Consider the following 19,826-nt stretch of genomic DNA (forward strand, 5'->3'; position numbering starts at 1 on the left):
CCTAAAGACTTAATAAACTCTCTTTGATACAGAAGCATACCCTGTGCAAGTTATTTTTCATATTTAAAATACAAGCAAGAATGCAGTTTTCTCTGAATATCCAAACGATTGCAAATGTTGATTTTTTTATAACAGTTTAAACCACAATGGTTTAACAGTGGTTCGTTAATGAAAAAACTCCAGCTTTGAACAATTCAGAGAATCAGTGAACTGACGCTACAGCCATTTGCTTCCTTAATATTTGAATGAATGAAAGACGACGCCTCGCTCTTTAAGACAGTGACTTACCGCCACCTACTGGCAATTTTAGTTTTAAATCTAATCGCCTAATTTTTTCCATAATTCATTGCTTTTTTTAGTATATAAATAATACACTTAATAGAATGTTAAGAATAGGACAAAATATGACACTATAAAAGGTAAAAAAATGCATGTGTAAATCAATTTAAAGGGTGACATTTTCCCTTCAGTCTCAGTGGAGGTACTCAGAAGAATGTTTATTACCTCAGGGGGTACGCCACTGTAAAAAGTTTGAGACACACTGCTCTAGCGTATATGTGCATACCTATGATGTTGTGCGTGAACATGGGCGGTCTAAACGGGCGGTCAACACATGCACTCTAGAAAGCTTCATCCATGTCCAGTGTCTGCTCTATTTTCCCCATAACCTATGACTGATAACAAATATTTTTTAACTCTTTTAATCTAGACTATCTCATACCCCCTTGCTCATAATGTGTAAATGTGAGCATCTATTGTTGTTGCAGTCTCCGCTATTTTGTTGTTGTTGTTGTTCTGTCATTTTAGTTTAATTTTCTACTGTCAAACAACGGGCCGAGATAGTATACTCTGGGCTTTACAGTGGTTTCGTTCCTATCTGATCAACAGATGTTTTAGTGTTCGTATTGATCGCCAGAACTCCTTTAGTATACCTCTTAATTGTGGAGTTCCACAGTGATCAATCCTTGGATTGGTATTGTTCACCCTGTAAATGCTACCTATGGCTTGCATTTTTAACAAATATAGAGTATCCTTTCATCTATATGCTGACTCAGATCTATTTTTCTTTAAGCCATAATGATAAAAATGGTTTAGAACCACTGTTGGCCTGTTTAGAACTTAAGCCTTGGCTCTCTGTTCTGTTTGATCATAACTTAAAATTCGACAAACAGATCAGTAATGCTGTAAAATCATGTTTCTTTCGCTACCCAGGATCATGAAATTTGTTGATGCAGTCGTGCTATTTTAACTTCCTTATGCAGATTGGACCTGTTTTGTCGAGCTATAGTTTCACAGGGTTTGTACCTGACCTCTTCATCAATTATCATCGCGTGAGCTACAGAGCAAACCTACTGAATTTGAAAACTCATGCGCATGAAGCTGTATATGTGACGACAGTTCAAAAGTATCAGTTTTCAAATCGTGCAGGATATTAAAATAGTTTTGAAATCGCAACATAAAATTCTACAAGTAATTGTGTGACAATTAGGCTTTTTTATTCAAAACTCTGTACCTGTAAATCATACTTTGTGTGAAAGGACTTTTCATTTCAGCTGGAAACTGCAATGATTCATACATAATAGGTACGTTTTTTTTTTCTGTTTTGCAAAAATATATATAGTCACCTCCTTCCAATAAGCCTGTAGTTGTTTTCATCCTTGTCAACTTTCTGAAGTAAACCCCTTTTTTTTAGTTTCTCAGTGTTTCCTCTCCCATCTACAGTTAGTGCAAAACACAGCTGCTAGATTACTCTCTGGGACCCACAAGTATGAGCCAGTAACTTCAATTTTATCTGAACTGCACTGGTTACCTATAAAATATAGAATGGATTATTCTATTATTTGTATATAAAGTCTTCAACAGTTTGGCCCCTCAGTACCTGACAAATCTCCGTCCATACACCCCTTCTAGAAGATTGAGATCCAGTGATCTCTGTCCATTTATTGTGCCTAGATCTAGACTTAAAAAACAAGGTGATTGCACTTGCAACTCCAGGTCCAAAACTCTGGAACAGTCTACCTCTTCATATAAGATTAGATCCCTCTATTTCTGCTTTTAAATCTGAACTTATCTGATCTAAAGACACACCTATTCTCTCTCGCTTTCAATACTCCATGATCATTGGTTTGATTATTGTTTGACTGTTGATGTGTTTTAAATTAGGTAGTCTTGTTTTACTTTATTTTTATGTTTTATTCTTTCTGTACAGCACTTTGGTCAACCTTGGCTGTTTTTAAATGTATTGTATTTATACAAAAGACAATATGTGTGTTTTTAAAACTCCCAGCCATTTTTCACTTGAGAAGGCATGGAATCTGTCCAATTTTTTATGCTTGTTGTTAGCACAAACTGAAGCTGCAGCAGCATCTGTGTATCTCTCTGTTACCTGCATTAAAAGTGAATACACGGGCATGCTGGCTCTCGCACTGAGACAGTTATTCACATTCTGTCTGTTGGCAGGTTCCACACTGAGCGCCACAGGCTTTTATAGGGGATGTAAATAAAAGCCCCACACCAGCCTCTTCACCGGAACACTGTCTGCACTGCTTGAAAGGGGTTTACACAACTTTACAGCTAACAGCAGGCGAGCAACAGACAAACTTTTTCACCAAGAAGTCGCAGGCAATATTCTCTAACCTTGTACCTGCACTAAAAACATGTTTTAAAGACTTCACATTTATTCACATTATCAAAGCCTGGAAGCTTGGCAAGCCAGCAGATGCTTAAATGGACTTTAAGCCTGTTCAGGCAGAATAAATTATATTTTAGTTATCGACAAGCCTGTAACGAATCGGTCCTCCTTCAGACACTGACTCTTTGGTGCATGAGTTATAGAGAGATTTGTTCTTGCCAAGGGAAAATCCATGGCAGTGGAGACATTCAAGGGAAGGTAATGGTGCAGAGCCTTCTGAGAACAATTAACGATCAATCCATCAAGGAGCTCATTTAGATGGAAGTGTGAAACCAGACCTTCTCCTTCAAATCCTGCTAAATGGATGGACTGTGATCCACGTTAATGCTGTCTTGCTCTCAATTTTTTGGCATTATGCTTTAATACTGATGATCATGCACATTCATTGTCATTTGGGCTGGAAAATGTTCATAAGAATGATATTTCTATTAACACAGTCAAAATATGAGACCGTGCCATTCAAAAATTTTTGGCTCTTTAATATTTTTAAAAGAACTAATTCACCAAGTCTGCATTTATTTGATCAAAAATACAGTAAAAACCGATAATGAAATATTATTACTAAATATTATTATCCAGTCTTCAGTGTCACATGATCCTTCAGAAATCATTCTAATGACCATGGACCACAAAACCAGTCTTAAGTAGTACAGGTAGAAATAGCCAAAAATACATTGTATAGGTCAAAATTATTGTTTAGGATATTAAGTAAAAATCATGTTCCATTAAGATATTTTGTAAATTTCCTACTTTAAATGTATCAAAACTTAATTGTTGATTAGTAATATGCATTGCAAAGAACCTAATTTTGATTTTCTCACTATTTTGATTTTTTTGCACCCTCTGATTCCAGATTTTTTAAATAGTTCTATCTCAAATATTGTCCTATCCTAACAAGCCATACATCAATAGAAAGCTTATTTATTCAGCCTTTGGGTTAAAATGTACCCTTGTGACTGGTTTTGTTTTCCAGGGTGGCAATTGACTGCTCAAGGAATATTTCTTAATATTACTGATGTTGAAAACAGTTATGCTGCTTAATATATTTGTAGAACACTGATAAAAAATTTTTTCAACATGGGCAATGTTCACAACTGTTTTGAGAAAGTACTTAGACATTTTTATTTACAATAATAATTCTTTATATATATAATTTATATTTAATAAAACTAGGGATACAGAAATAAAGTGAGTCATATTCGACTCATCTCAATATGCTGTCTCCCTTGAGCCAAACCACCACAAAATAAATAAGCTTTTATTAGGCTTCTGATATGACTGCAGTCTTCATCTCATATGAATCTACATTTTAAACATTTACATTAAACAATTATCAAAAGCTTATTTTTTCTTCTTTGTGCACAAAAAGGCCTTGATGTCAGTTGCATTGCTGTCTATGCAGGGTCAGAAAGCTCTCGAATTTCATCACAAATATCTTAATTTGTGTTCCGAAGATTTGGAACGGCATGAGGTAATTAAGTAATTGAGTAATTAACTCAGTTAATATAATACAATATAATATAATATAATATAAAGTTGATATAATTTTTAGGGTCTTAATGGGTCTTAATGAGAAGTCTATAACACACTTTGGTTAAAATTCCTCAATGGTAGTATAAAAAACACTTTTTTACCTTGTCAAAATCAGGCCTTTTTAGAGCGAGCTATTCTGTTGCATGTTCTTTTAAATGCTAATGAGCTCTGCTCGCACCGCCCCTCTCTGCTGTGAGATGACGAGCCGTAATGTTTACTTTAGCCGCATTTAGCCACGTTTAGCTGTAAAACTTGCTAACTAGCACATTACTAAGAAAGGCCATTTGCAAAGATGCATAAAAAACCCTTATAACTCACTTCTGCTGTGGGTGAAGCTACAAATGTGACCCTGGACCACAAAACCAGTCTTAAGTCGCTGGGGTATATTTGTAGCAATAGCCAAAAATACATTGCATGGGTCAAAATTATTGATTTTTCTTTTATGCCAAAAATCATTAAGAAATTGAGTAAAGATCATGTTCCATGAAGATTTTTTGTAAAATTCCAACTGTAAACATATCAAAATGTAATTTTTGATTTGTAATATGCATTGTTAAGAACCTAATTTGGACAACTTTAAAGGTGATTTTCTCAGTATTTTTGATTTTTTTGCATCCTCAGATTTCTGATTTCAAATCGATGTATCTCAGCCAAATATTGTCCTATCCTAACAAACCATACATCAATAGAAAGCTTATTTATTGAGCTTTCATATGATGTATAAATCTCAGTTTTGTCAAATTTAACCTTATGACTGGTTTTGTGGTCCAGGGTCACAAATGATTTACACGAACATAGACGCATATGTAGATCGGGATCGGCGCTTTCCTTTCAAAAACAAAAGTAATCCTCTGCGTCTTCAGCGGCTCAGATGTCAGGAGTAAATGATGACTGGTATGTTTATTATTACAACAGAACACCTCAATAGCTCAATTAGAGACATTTTGTCTTCACAATATCAGAGTCGGACTGTTTTCTATCATGGGAGCGGTGTGTCGTCACACCGACAAGAAGCTGAGAATGACCTGATTTTAAGAGGATATTACTTTTACAGATTAAAAAAAAAACACTGGGTGGATTTTTATCATTGTAGGGTGGTTGTTTACACAATCTGCCAACACACATTAATGTTCAAACAACATGCAAAAGTAAGTTTTGCATCCGATGACCCCTTTAAGAAATGTATGGTCATAATTGTATTGGTCTCAAAGATGTTTGAGGTAAAATCTCAAAGCGTTAGGCTAACATTTAAAAAACTAAAAGAAAAAAAAGATAAAGTTATCCTTGTTTTCCCTTGTTTTGATGCTATATGACAGCAAAAGGTGTGCAAACAAAAAATCTATCAGCCTTGAAATCACTAAGCTAATTAATCCTAATTAGATTAATTCCTCATTTAGGACAAAATCATTAATTAAAACACACTGCGTAAGTACGGCCCACCACGGATCGTTAAAACGCTGATGTCTAGCTCAAGCTGTGCAGCTCTGGAGGCTGGTTACTGTGAACATGCTGTGAGAATCAGCTCTACTCACTTTGGATGTCTGATGTCAGGAAGAGAGCGGTCCAGAGCGATATTGTTGCTGACGTAGATGTTGAAGCCATTCTCTTTGTATACTGAGTCATCACACTCGTCTTCTGCGAGCGGGTACGGTTTCCCATGTTCCCCTTTTCCTGAAACAGATGCGGTCAGACATCAGCAACCATGCTGAGCACAGCCAACATGTTGACAAGGTGAGCATGTGTGTACTAACAATGAACACACACCACTTCAAAGATAGAAGGCACCGCTGTGAAAACTGACAATTTATTTTATTATTATTTTATGACTGAATAGCTGAAACAACTTAACCAATGAGCCTGGCCTTTCCCTGAATGCTGACCAGACATACTCCAGTATGAAGGCTCAACATGCTGACTGAGCTGCTGGCGCTGCAGTGTACACTATGGTTTCAGCCGCTTCCCACTGTGTCTGTCTGTCACAGTTGATGAAAATCCCACTTATCAGTAGTTAATGGAATATTCAAATAAAAATTCTAATTCTGTCATCTTCTCACCCTCATGTAATTCTAATCCTTATGCAGCCTTCTGTGGACCACAAAAAAGTGTTATTCTGCAGTATGTGCTGTTCTTTTCCATACAACAAAAGTGTTTTGTAACTACGGCCATAGTGCTTGGCTGCTTCATTTTCACATGCAATGTATTTTTCAAATACTGCCATTCCAATGCTATTCAGCATCCAAGAAGAGCATTATATAAAGGGTATTGAGAGGAAACCTCTATTAACTGGATCAGAGAGACAAGTCTCTTATGCTCATCAAGGCTGCATTAATTTGATCAAAAACAGAAAAAAACAGTAATATTGCAAAATGTTATTACAATATAAAATAATGGTTTGTATTTTAATATACTTTAAAATATAATTTATTCCTGTAATGCAAAGCTGAATTTTCATTAGCCATTATCCTAGTCTTTAGTGTCACATGATCCTTCAGAAATCATTCTAATATGCTGATTTTTTAATAGAATTATCTATTTTGCTTATTTTGCATCATGCAGTTGTGCTGCCAAATATTTTTTTGGGAACCTGTGATATTTTTTAGGATTCTTTGGTGAATAAAAAGCTAAAAAGATATAAAATATATTTATTACATTTATTCAAAATAAAAATATGTTCTTACAATAAAGCATTTGCTATCACTTTTGAACAATTTAACACATCTTTGCTAAAAAAAAGTATTAACTAAAAAAAAAAATACAAATTTACTGATTTATTTACTGAAATATTGTTAGAAAAGATTTCTATTATAAATGCTGTTTTTTTTTTTTTTACTTTTTGTTCATCAAAGAATTCTAAAAAAAGCATCACAGGTTCTAAAAATATATTAGGCAGCACTGTTTTCAACACTGATAATAAATCAACATATTAGAATGATTTCTAAAGTATCATGTGACACTGTAGACTGAAGAAATTATGCTGAAAATTCAGCTTTGATCACAGGAATAAAATTAATTTAATTAAAATTATTAAAATAGAAAGTTATTTATATATTTATACATTTCACAATATCACTTTTTTTGTATGTTTTGAAGTAAAAGCCTTGATGAGCATAAGAATATTCTTTAAAAGACATTAAAAATCTTACTGATCCCAAACTTTTAAATGGTAGTCTACTCCTGATACAAAAAAGCCACTATATTTTAAATTCCTAGTTGAAATTCTGCAAAACTTTTTTTCCTACAGGAAAAGAAAACTCACGTGAGCTTTAAATGTCATAAGGGTGAGAAGATGAGAGTTATCCCTTTAAAGTGCTAAAAACAAGTCTCAAACTGTCTGAAGCAGTGCATAGCATTTCAGTTTTAAGAAGACATGCACCTTTTGATGAAACGTGGGAATAAGTGCTCTGGTAGCAATGTAGGCCATTCGAAATAATTCTACTTTGAATGGTTTTCTTATGTCCTGAGTAGGTAATTGACCGATCAGTGCCACTAATATCTCCCTGAGAACAGCTGCTTGCCTGAATCATTAAACAACATTGTATCCTCTCCTGAATGTTTAAATGCCAAATGTATACTAAAATCTAGCATTCCCAAAACAAGTATACACATGCCTTTTCTCTGTCACCTAACAGTAAGCATTAATCGATTTGAAAAAAAAAGTAAAACTATTTCCTTTGCCATTAGAAAATATTAAATATGGTAGATATTTAAGAGAACACTATTCCAAAATTGTTTATTAATGCAGTTTTAAATTACTTAGAACCAAATGACTCACTGACATTATTAATAAAAACTAATATTTCATATCTAAGCCAAACAGTCTACAGAGTGCTGATAGCAATATTCTCTCATTTACCTGCACTGGAGATTTGAAACTGATCAAAATGTTAATTACTTCGCATGCTGCTGCTTTAACTTCCCCACAGAAAATAGGATATTTATACAAAGAGTAACGAAATTTCTACCATTTCTACCATTTTCTTCCTTTGATTTTCATACTCCTATGAGGAATTTTCTCATGACAGACTGAAGGCAACAAAAAAACACTATCCTACCAATGTAATGAATGCATTCTGACAGATCTTTTGTCTGATCTACACAGAAAAAACATTCTGGCTGAGAACAGAAAATTCAATGCAAGAGATTTTCTTTGATGTACACAAAAAAAGTTTTCAAAACAAAACAATACATAAGGGGGTCTTTGTCTTTTTTGTCAAATGCATCTATTGATATTTTTGTCATATTTTGATGTCACTTGACAAAAAAAAGCAACAAAACAACACACACACAGTCTTATCATTATAGGGTCATTCCATAGGCGTAATGGAATGACCCTATAATGAAATACCCCTCACAGAAAACAGTTCTTTCTGGTCCTCGAATCTGATTGTCTGAGAGAACTGTGATATTCTAGTGATATTGGAACTCCAACCATTTCATCGTTTGTATCACTCTGCTTGCGGTATTTCTCACACCAAGGGTCATGACGGATGCTCAAATCCACTACAATTTTATATGTAATACTGTTTTTGTGTCACAGAATGTAGTTTTAAGAGTTTTTTAGGTTAGAATATACTAGTTTAGACCTCAAATATGTGGTTTGTTAATGAAAATAACGTCTGTTTGAAAATTTGTTTAGATGTTTTAGGAGATGTGAGCTCCAGGGCGTCAGTGGCTGTTCAGCACTCATGAACCCACCAAGAGCAGCCTTACCTCTGCCAGATCTTATGGAATTTGCCAACTGCTATGATGTCTCTATAACGGTTAAACATGAGATATACTTCTTTTTGAGAAACCTAACGGGCAGTCTTTGGTCTCATTAATCTATTATTTGTTCCAGAGCAAATAGTTTTGGCTATAACATCTCATCATGTTATATTTTATGTAAATTTAATCTCTAAGCGCTAAATTTAATATCTAAGTGCTGCCTTTGTACTTTTGACTAAATTGCCTAGCAACTTTTAGGATGGTTGTTGTTGTATATTAAATAATATTATTCAATAAATAATATTTTTTCACTAATAATAGTAGTTTTTAATAATAGTATTTAGTATTGGGAAATGGTGTGAGTGTGTTCATGATGGTGATTTTTAGAGATGCTCCGATCAGCATTTTTGGGGCCGATCACCGATTACCGATCACCAAGATCATGATCTGCCGATCGCTGATCACTGCCGATCACAGAATGGCAGGGGAATGTGAATCTTTGATCTATAATCTAGCAGAGTTTGCACCATTTGTAGAAATGAAACTAACTCTAAATTAACTATATTGGAAAAAAAAACTGTAGAAATAGGCTACAGTCAAGATCTTGAAGAACTACCAAGTTAGGGTTGTAGACGATAGTATGGTGTATCAACGATAGTTAGAGATATCTCCAGTTGCTCATGGCTTTGATGATAGCAAGATGATTATTATTATTATCCGTCAAAAAGGCGCCTAACTTTAGCGATGCAGTGCAGAGAGTCGGTTCTAGGATGCTTCAGAAATTTGCTGTGGTATGAACACACGCATAGAGTGGCCACATCTCCTTAACGCACCGCATGGGTAAGAGATTTATTCATCATACAGTGTAGATAGATAAACTGATTATAACGGGAGTGTTTTTTTTAAAGTGCACCTCGCACTAGACTAGGCTACACTAGTTAGTGATGAAGTTCTTTGATAATGTAAATGTTCTTTGCTTGTTATTTATAGCTGCTTTTTAAGATGATGTAAGGATTATATTATCCAGCATTGCACAGTCATTAGGATAAAGGTAGTAAAATGTGGTTTAGGCTGAATTAAATACGATATCAAAATCCGTCTGTATATAGGAAACATAAACATTCACCTCAGTAACATCTATATGCGTTCATTAGAATTACGATGCGATAAAATGGCGCTAAACATACGCACGTGAATTACACGCGCAACGTTTCTCCTCATTCTATATGAACTGAACTACAACATGAACTGATGACAACAATCAGACATACAGCGGTAACGTTATTGCAATATGACGGGTATAGAAAGATACATGCATTTACATTCAAGCACACACATTTACCACTCACTGAAGATAGCAGAGAATGAAACCGAAAGCAAACTTGGTCTTCTCCGCCAAAACTACAGTCAGCGCTCTGTACACGCACAACTTAGTCACATGCCCAATAACAAGACTACCCTTACAAAATGAATTTAGTACTCATGTTGCCACTGGTAAGCTCCGCTCTGCTGTTGTTTACCTGTGTGCCGTGCATGCACGTGTGAAAAAGTCACGCGAGTAATTTACGTCAAGTGATCGGCTTTTTTGATCGGCGCTTTTGGGGTTCACCGATCAAGCTATTTTTAGCCAATATCGGCCGATCATGATCGGTGGCCGATCAATCGGAGCATCACTAGTGATTTTAGTTACATTATTCTGCAATTAGATGGCAACAAGAGAGTTTTTATGAGCGAGTCGGCAGTAAAGACTTTTGTATTGAAAGATACTAAAACAGGGTTGTAAACAAGGAAGTTATTTTCACTTACAATGACACCTTGTAAGACGCAGCCAACAAATGCACCGAGCAGCCCTGTCTTTGGAAATCACCCCTAACAGATGAAAGGATAGTACGACAAAGATAACGCTTTCCTCAGCGAACATTCAAACTAATGTTTTATGCTGAATATGAGATTGAGCTGAAGAATGAATGCTGTATCAGATGCAGATAATCACAATCACTCAGTCCATCTCTCTTTAATAATACTCTACAGTTTGCTTTTAATACAGTAATACAAAAAGCTTTCAATGAAGCCACTCAATGTTCCATCATTACTAGTTCTAAAATGGCATTGTTGAATTAGTATGGAGGCTTGGGCTCAGCTTTCAGAAACTGTCAACTCAAGATTTGAATCTGTGGCTGAAGAAAGTAGTTTGCACAAAAGACAGTTTTTAAAGTTGTTTCTTATGTACTTACACACTTTGTACTTACTATCCGTGCAATATGGCTGTATATCAGGTGTTATTACCTATAGCCTACATATATATGTATATATATATTTTTTTTCTCACATGCCTTTGAAAACTTTGCTAATGAGGAGTATTGACAGAATATTCCAGCTAAACAGATCATTGAGGTTCTGTATGTGTCAGTGTGCACTATATGGACGCATGTATTTACAAAATGTGTGTGTATATCCCTGATTATACTGTACTGTATGCATGTACATAAATGTGTGTGTATGTCTGTAAGCCTGATTCATTAAATACATCCCTTCAGTGCATTTCAGCATAAAGTCATCTCGCTGTGACATGTGCATAATTACAATAACTTCACACCCACTCCTCTGGCATTTTCTGGCATGATAACGGAGTTAAACAGAACATTTAAATCATAATGCAAAATTACAGATTTTAATACTCCTACGCACAAGCCCTCAGTGTAACTGTGTACACGTGTTTGCCTCTTAAAAGCATTGAACAACAGCTCCATGCAGAGTTTATTATTGTTATCAGAACTTTTGGGGCAAAGCTTCAGAAAGCATTGTGGGTTTGATCACTGACAGGCATGTGGATAACAAGAGGCAATGGATTTCTTTCAGCCGGTGTAATTGCACAACAAGCATTAAATCTGATAAATACTGATTCTGTATTGGATCAGCTGGACCTCTGTTCTGTGTACTCCTGAATTATTATAATACAATGTAGCTTATATAACTTGGTAATTTTACACACTAGGACCTCCACTCCTGAATATGTGGTTTTTGAATGTCACTCTCATTGTGATTTAAAGGTCTCTGCATGCTGGGTTGAAGATCTTAAATCTTAGCAATTGCTTTTTGAGAATGCTAAATTATTCTGTGTCTAATAATATATTTATAGTGTTTGTATGTATATTTTATATATGTTACACACACACACCATCAGTTTCCTCATGGATATACCGTTGAGGTCAAACGCTTCATATACACCTTGCAGTTCAAAAGTTGACATACACTTGATTCTTAATACTGTGTTGTTCCCTCTCAGTCGGTCTCTTGACGTCACGTCGGAGGCCGACGAATTGGGATATCGCTTAGAGAGACCAGTCCTCTTCGTGTGTAAACTGAATGAGCCAATGCACATTGGCATGCATGATTGCATCCAGCTGTCGCTGATCACAGTGTGAGCATAAATAAGCAGCTGGTGCAATGCATAGACAAGCTTTCGCTTCGGAGCCAATCTTCGGACTGAGAGAACGGAATGAGCAAACTTTAAACTTAAAGTCAACTCTGCAGACTGTGTGTGTTGGCGGCACGGTACGTCAGCGGTGGTGGTCTCCTGTGGGTGGAAAAGCGCACAGTAAAGGACTGCACTACCCGCCTTCTGTGTCGCAGCGACCATCTCCCCTGTGCGCTTCAGCACTGCGAGCAGCTTCTAAAAGAGTGACACGGGTGAATGTCTTTTTAAAGACGAGGCATTTAAAAAGAGCAAAATGCTGTTTCACCCGTGCGTTTCTGGATGCAGTCGTTACCTGGCGCCAGGTGATGGTCACGATCGCTGTCTGACGTGTCTGGGCATTGAGCATGCTCAGGCGGCGTTCGTGGGCGAGTCATGTCGTCATTGCGGCGGCATGTCCATCATGGAGCTGCGGACCAGACTCCGCTTCCTGCAAAGGGGCGGGGTGCCAGTTCCTCTGCCCAGATCTACCGTTCCCCCCGGCAAACCCGTCGGGGGTTTCTCCTTCCACCGACACTCTGTTTCCAGTTGAGCTCCCAGAAGAGTGTGCTGGACCTCCCCGTGGGGCACCACTCATTGCTATTGGGGCTCCCCGAGGGCCAGATATCGATCGCGGCATCAGGGGGTAGAGCCAGACTTCTCGGGGGAGGATGATTCCAGATCGCTGCCATCCACTGGGCGGTCAACAGTGCTGGATACTGACCCTGAGATGATGGCTATGCTTGCCCGGGCCGCCGAGAAGATAGGGCTTGAATGGAACCCTCCATCACGTCCCGACCCTTCTCGGCTGGATGATTGGTATCTCGGGGAGGCTTGACGCTGGTTCTCAGTGTCCCACCCCAGTGCCTTTCTTCCCGGAGGTGCATGACGAGCTCCCTGGGACGTGGACGGCACCTTTCACTGCCAGAAACCGCTCCAGTGGCACGTCCTCCCTCACCACCCTTGATGGCGGACCAGCGCGGGGGTACACGGCTGTCCCGCCGGTGGAGCGTGTGGTGGCGATGCAATTGTGTCCCGGCGCCGCTTCCACTTGGCGGGGCAACCCGTTGCTCCCCTCCCGGGCCTGTAGGCATTCGTCGGCTCTGCTTGGCAGTGCCTATGCGGCCTGTGGGGCTGCTGGTTCCGCCTTACACGCTATGGCATTGTTACAGGTCCATCAGGCCCAGGGTGGGCACGACCCAGAAGTTCTATGTGAACTTCGTATCACAACGGACCTCGCGCTACGAGCGACGAAGGTCACCGCGCGGTCTCTGGGTCATGCGATGTCCACGATGGTGGTCCAGGAACGCCATCTCTGGCTGTGTCTAGGCCAACATGAGGGAAGCCGATAAGATCAGGTTTCTAAATGCCCCCGTGTCCCAGACCGGCCTCTTTGGCGACGCGGTGGAAAACTTTGCCCAGCAGTTTTCTGCCGCACAGAAGCAGACTGAGGCCATCAGTCACATCCTGCCCCTCACAACGGCGCCGTGGAGCCGGTCGCAGGGCGCCCGCACCGCCCGTCCAGGCTCCCACCAAGACCAGTGGGAAACGCAAGAACAAGCGACCCTGAGACGGGCGACCCAGAGATGGAGGAAGCTGCTCTTCAGGAGGTGGTGAACGCACCACTCCCTCCCCAGGAGGAGGGCCGGGTGGAGAATCTTTTGTTTCTTTTTTCCCCGTCATCGGCCTCACGGCCGGTGACACACAAATTTTCAATAAAATAGCAATTTCCTCTATCTCTGGGTCCCCAGAGGGGACAGTGGATGTTGCACGGGTCAACCCCGGGCCTCATCCCCTCTCCTCTCTCGCCAGCAGTCGGCACTGGGCGGTTGGAGAGTGCTATAGAATGGACTACTCACGCACCAGCTGCCAGAACGCAGGTTAATGTCTTGCACACACCACACACAGACACACTGACCCCGCTTCGGACCGGCACAGAGACGCCTGAGCGGGGTCCCTGCATTCCACTTCGCTGCCCCTCCACGGGTACGTCGGTGGTTCCGCTGGTTCCGCTTGTACGTTGTCTGGGAGCCTGGATAGAGCTTCCCAGCCCGTCTTGCTGGCTCCTCCGAACCATCAGACTCGGCTATGCGATTCAGTTCGCCAGGCGTCCTCCCAAGTTCAGGGGCATCCACTTCACTACAGTGAAAGCAGCAGACGCCCCTGTCCTGCACGCAGAGATTGCTACCTTGCTGGCGAAGGAAGCAATAGAGCCAGTCCCTCCAGCCGATATGAAGACAAAGTTCTACAGCCCTTACTTCATAGTACCCAAGAAAGGCGGTGGGTTATGACCGATCCTGGACCTGCGCGTCTTGAATCGAGCTCTTCACAAGCTACCTTTCAAGATGCTCACGCAGAAACACATCCTCAGATGTGTCCGTCCCCAGGATTGGTTTGCAGCGATCGACCTGGAGGACGCGTACTTTCATGTTTCGATCCTTCCGCGCCACAGACCATTTCTGCGGTTTGCGTTCGAAGGCAGAGCATATCAGTACAAGGTCCTGCCCTTCGGGCTGTCCCTCTCTCGGAGTCGCGGAGGCGACCCTTGTTCCCCTCAAAGAACAGGGCATTCGTATCCTCAACTACCTCAACACACAGACTCGAGAGCAGTTATGCGAACACAGGGACCTGGTGTTGGCACACCTCACCCGCTTGGGCCTTCGGGTCAACTGGGAAAAGAGCAAACTCTCTCCTACGCAGAGGATCTCTTTTCTTGGTGTGGAACTGGACTCGGTCAGCCAAACAGCTCGCCTCACACAAGAGCGTGCTCAGTCGAGCAGTGCTGAACTGCTTGAATACGTTCAAGAGCAGGAAAGTGGTCCTACTGAAACAATTTCAGAGGCTCCTGGGGCATATGGCAGCATCTGCGGTAGTTACACCACTTGGTCTGCTCCATATGAGACCACTTCAGCACTGGCTTCATGGCCGAGTCCCGAGGAGAGCGTGGCAGTGTGGCACTCACCGCGTCAAAGTAACCTCGGCCTGTCGCCAAACCTTCACCCCGTGGTCAGACCTAGCCTTTCTTTGGGCAGGAGTACCCTTAGAACAGGTCTCCAGGCATGCTGTGGTACACACGGATGCCTCCACCACCGGCGCTGGGGGGTTGGTGGGGGGGGGGCACGTACAATGGGCAGGCAGTGTCGGGGGTTTGGACGGGCCCTCAGCTACACTGGCACATCAACTGCCTAAAGCTGCTAGCAGTACACCTTGCCTTGAACCATCTCAATCGGCGCCTTCGAGACAAACACGTGCTAGTCCGTACGGACAACACTGCGACCATTGCATACATCAACTGACAGGGTGGTCTACGCTCCCATCGCATGTCGCAGCTCGCCCGTTCTCTCCTCCTCTGGAGTCAGAAGATTCCCAGGTAACCCTGAGGCCCCGACCTGGCTACGTGCCCAAGGTTCCCACTACTCCCTTTAGGGATCAGGTGGTGAGCCTGCAAGCGCTGCCCCCGGAGGAGGCAAACCCAGCCCTAGCTTTCTTTGTCCCGTCCGAGCATTAAGATGCTACGTTGACCAGACGCAAAGCTTCAGAACCTCAGACCAACTCTTCATTTGTCACGGAGGACGGCAGAAGGGGAATGCCATCTCCAAGCAGAGGATGGCTCACTGGATAGTGGATGCCATCGCCCTGGCTTACCAAGCTCAGGGCGTGCCCTGCCTGCTCAGGTTGCAAGATCACTCAACTAGAAGTGTTGCATCCTCCTGGGCGCTGGCTCGCGGCGCCTCGCTATCTGACATCTGTAGAGCTGTGGGCTGGGCGACCCCCCACCCCGTTCATTAGGTTTTATAGCCTTCGTGTAGAGCCAGTCTCCTCCTGTGTTCTCACCTCAAACGGGTAGAAACACAGAGTGTCTCTCCAGAGAGTCTTCTCCAGAGTGTCCATACAGTTGACCCTGTCGAGTTCCTCCTTCCCCGGCTCCTGACGTGGCGGAACATCTAGGCGCCAGGCCCTCTCTCGATGAATCCTTCAGAACCGATAGAAGGCTCGGGACACATGAGAGACTTAAGTGAATCCCATATATCTTCCACGGTAACCCACATAGGCCGTGTTTCCCCGGTAGACCATCTACCATCATCACGAGGGTTCAATCACCTCCAATCTTCCATATGTCCTAGTCTGAGCCATATGCGTATTGCTCCGAACCTCCTGCAGGATGGGTGGGGGCTCCACACGTTCCCAGTGCTCCAGCCTCACTGAAGTGGGTAGTGCTATGTTATACAGTGACTGGTCTCTCCTGATATGCCCTTGGCCTAAGGAAAAAATTGGAGGCCAGGAGGCTTGCTCAGGACACTGGAGGGGGGCAGCAGCTGCGGCGCTTTGCTAGGGATCCCAATTCGTCGGCCTCCGACGTGACGTTGAGAGACCGACTGAGAGGGAACGTCTCGGTTACGTATGTAACCCTCGTTCCCTGAAGGACGGAACGGAGACGTCACGTCCCGTCGCCTCAGCTGCTGTACCACCGCTGTGCGGCCGGCCCAACTCGGCTCCTCAGCGAAAACCTGTCTATGCATTGCACCAGCTGCTTATTTATGCTCACGCTGTGATCAGCGACAGCTGGATGCAATCATGCATGCCAATGTGCATTGGCTCGTTTAGTTTACACACGAAGAGGATTGGTCTCTCTAAGCGATATCCCAATTCGTCGGCCTCCGACGTGACGTCTCCGTTCCCTCCTTCAGGACGTTAGAGACGTCAGAGACGTTACCTGAATGATCCACAACAGTTTTTTTTACTTTTTTGTTTTTCAGCATTTTTGTGTATTTCAACCCTTTCCAACAATGACTGTATGATTTTGAGATCCATCTTTTCACACTGAGGACAATTAAGGGACGCATATACATTACAGAAGGTCCAAATGCTCACTGATGCTCCAGACTGAAAAACAATGCATCAAGACCCAGGGGTGTAAACTTTTGAACAGAACGAAGATGTGTACATTTTTCTTATTGTGCCTAAATATAGTATGTATACAGTCAAGCCCGAAATTATTCATACCCCTGGTAAATTCTGACTTAAAGTTACTTTTATTCAACCAGCAAGTTTTTTTTTTTATTTTTATTTTTTTTATTAGAAATGACACAGATGTCTCCCAGAAGATAATAAGACGATGTACAAGAGACATCATTGTGGGAAAAATTATTACTCATCTTTTATTTACATGTGAACAAAAAGTGGCATGTCCAAAATTATTCATACCCTTCTCAATAATCAATAGAAATGCCTTTATTGGCTATTATAGCAATCAAACGCTTCCTATAATTGCTGCAAGCATGATCGGCCGATTCGTATCGGTGCATCCCTAAAATATATATATATATATATATATATATATATATATATATATATATATATATATATATATATAGTGCTTCCATCCAGAAGCTACAAAAGATACATGTTTCCCAGAAGAAAAAATAAGTTACATTTACCCTGATCTTAAAAAAGTGAATGCACCGTATTTGCTTCTGAAGCATCAGTGAGCATTTGAATCTTCAGTAATAGTTTCATATGAGTCCCTCAGTTGTCCTCAGTGTGAAAGATGGATCTCAAAATCATATAGTCAATGTTAAAAACGGTTCAGTGCAGTGCTATTCAAACATGCTTGTGCTAGCATTAAAGGACCAGCTGTCAGTTTGGGTTGAGCAATGCCACTAAGGCCTTTATGTGTGTGTTTCAGCAAGATTTAACAAAGAAAAAAAAAACACCCCTTATTGTGCTGTAATCTGGGAAGATTCATTACTCTTCTCTGTCATTCACCTACTACCATCTCCAATGAACTAGATTCATGATTTTTTTTTTTTTTTTATAATGAAGGCTGCTATCATAAGATTTGTCACCAACAGATGGTGTGCTCTGAAAGCCCTCTGATAGAATAGTGCAGCATGCTCCTACGTGATGGGTCAACACAGAACAGTTGGGCCGAGTGGGCCATATGCAGAAGGACGTGGTCCTGCCTGCAGGCGCCAGAAAAGCCATCCTCCCTCTAATCTGACAAATCTCCCTGCCTAATACAGTGACTTGTCTTTTTTAAAATGTTGTTTTTATTCCAAAAAGCTAAAAAACAAGCCTCTTTCTTGGTACCAGCTTTCATACAGTTATTTGCAGCACAGTTATTTGCAATCCTGAGCACTTGCATTTAGCCATCTGGGATTTAGGAGTATTTTCAAGTATCTCAAGTTAAAAATGATTTCTAATGTAAAAGCCCTGCAATGTCAAAAGGCATTCATCAAAAAAAACAAAAAAACAAAACAAAATGCAGACCCTTAAGGGCCATTTAGAAAATAAAGGTGAAACGTTAAAGCTACTAAAGCACTAACGCACTATTTATATTAAAGGGGTCAGGAAACGCAGTTTCAGAGTTTTTTTTATTCCAGAGATTAGTTCTCAAAAAAGGTCCATTATTTGTAAAAATGACCACCATTTCCCATCCTCACTTTCACTCTCTATGAAAAACAGAGAAGTGAAAGGGGCATTAATTCTTGAAGAAGAAGTAAATGCCCACTGCTGTGATTGGCTAACTTTATTGCACCATATCCCTGCCCTCCTTTACAGCATGTATTGTGTTTTGGTACTCAAGTTGGTAAATGCTGTGATAGAGCCGTATATTTTTCAGCCCAAATCAGATTGCAATGATTGCAACAGTCTGTTTTAGTGTGGTAATTGCTTGTGGTATACAGTTTTCAGTATATAGTTTTAAAAGAACCATAATAATTGTTGTGCCTGCATATACGCAGATAGGTACTGATTTTATTAGCAACACTCAAACATTGATACGCTTGGTGTCTTTGAGTAAGATTAAAAATAAATATTCTTACCTGCATTGCCGCCAAGGACAAAATGCTTGGCACTGCCATATCTTTCAATAATAGATGCTTTAAAAAACCAGCAGCATGTTTCAAATAATTTACAAAACAGTCCGCTGTGAAATGTGAAGAACTAATGAAAACTTAATTTTTCAGTCGCTCAAGCACATCGTTAAAAATAAACTTCAGCTATGTATTCTACTGCTCGGATCTTAAGAAGGTTATGGAAAGTTTACATCCACTGACATCTAACTTAGTGGTCCTCACTATTTTTTTCATAAGAGGAGTATCTTTAAATATTAAGAAAATATATAATAAAGGTCTCTCCTATTGACTTTGTCCTATAAGTGCTTAGGGCAAAGTCAATAGGAGAGACCTTTATTATATATTTTTGCAGCTTAATATTTACAGATACTCATCCATATCAGGATTTGATTCAAGCATAATGACCTTCTTTTGATTTATACATGCAAAAAATTATACATGGCTGGATTCTGCGATTCTGTCCTTGTTTTCCGCATCTCGGAAATCATAAAGCCATAATTATAATCGGTTCTATTGTCTTTTGTCACAACGCACCATTATTTGTTTGGCCAGTGTCCTTCTGAGTTTTTGTTATTTTGCCGTTTTG

General features: G+C 40.5%; 1 protein-coding gene across 1 annotated transcript in view; it reads right to left on the reverse strand.

The window, feature by feature from the left end:
- galntl6 (polypeptide N-acetylgalactosaminyltransferase like 6) overlaps positions 1–19,826 on the reverse strand; it is a 270,730-nt gene that overhangs the window by 188,435 nt on the left and 62,469 nt on the right. The window contains exon 4 of the mRNA XM_073842600.1: positions 5,758–5,896. Coding sequence (XP_073698701.1) covers positions 5,758–5,896 — 139 coding nt within the window. The remainder of the gene's footprint in view (positions 1–5,757; positions 5,897–19,826) is intronic.

The sequence above is a fragment of the Garra rufa genome, chromosome 6 (genome assembly GCF_049309525.1).
Source record: "Garra rufa chromosome 6, GarRuf1.0, whole genome shotgun sequence".
Taxonomy (NCBI): domain Eukaryota; kingdom Metazoa; phylum Chordata; class Actinopteri; order Cypriniformes; family Cyprinidae; genus Garra; species Garra rufa.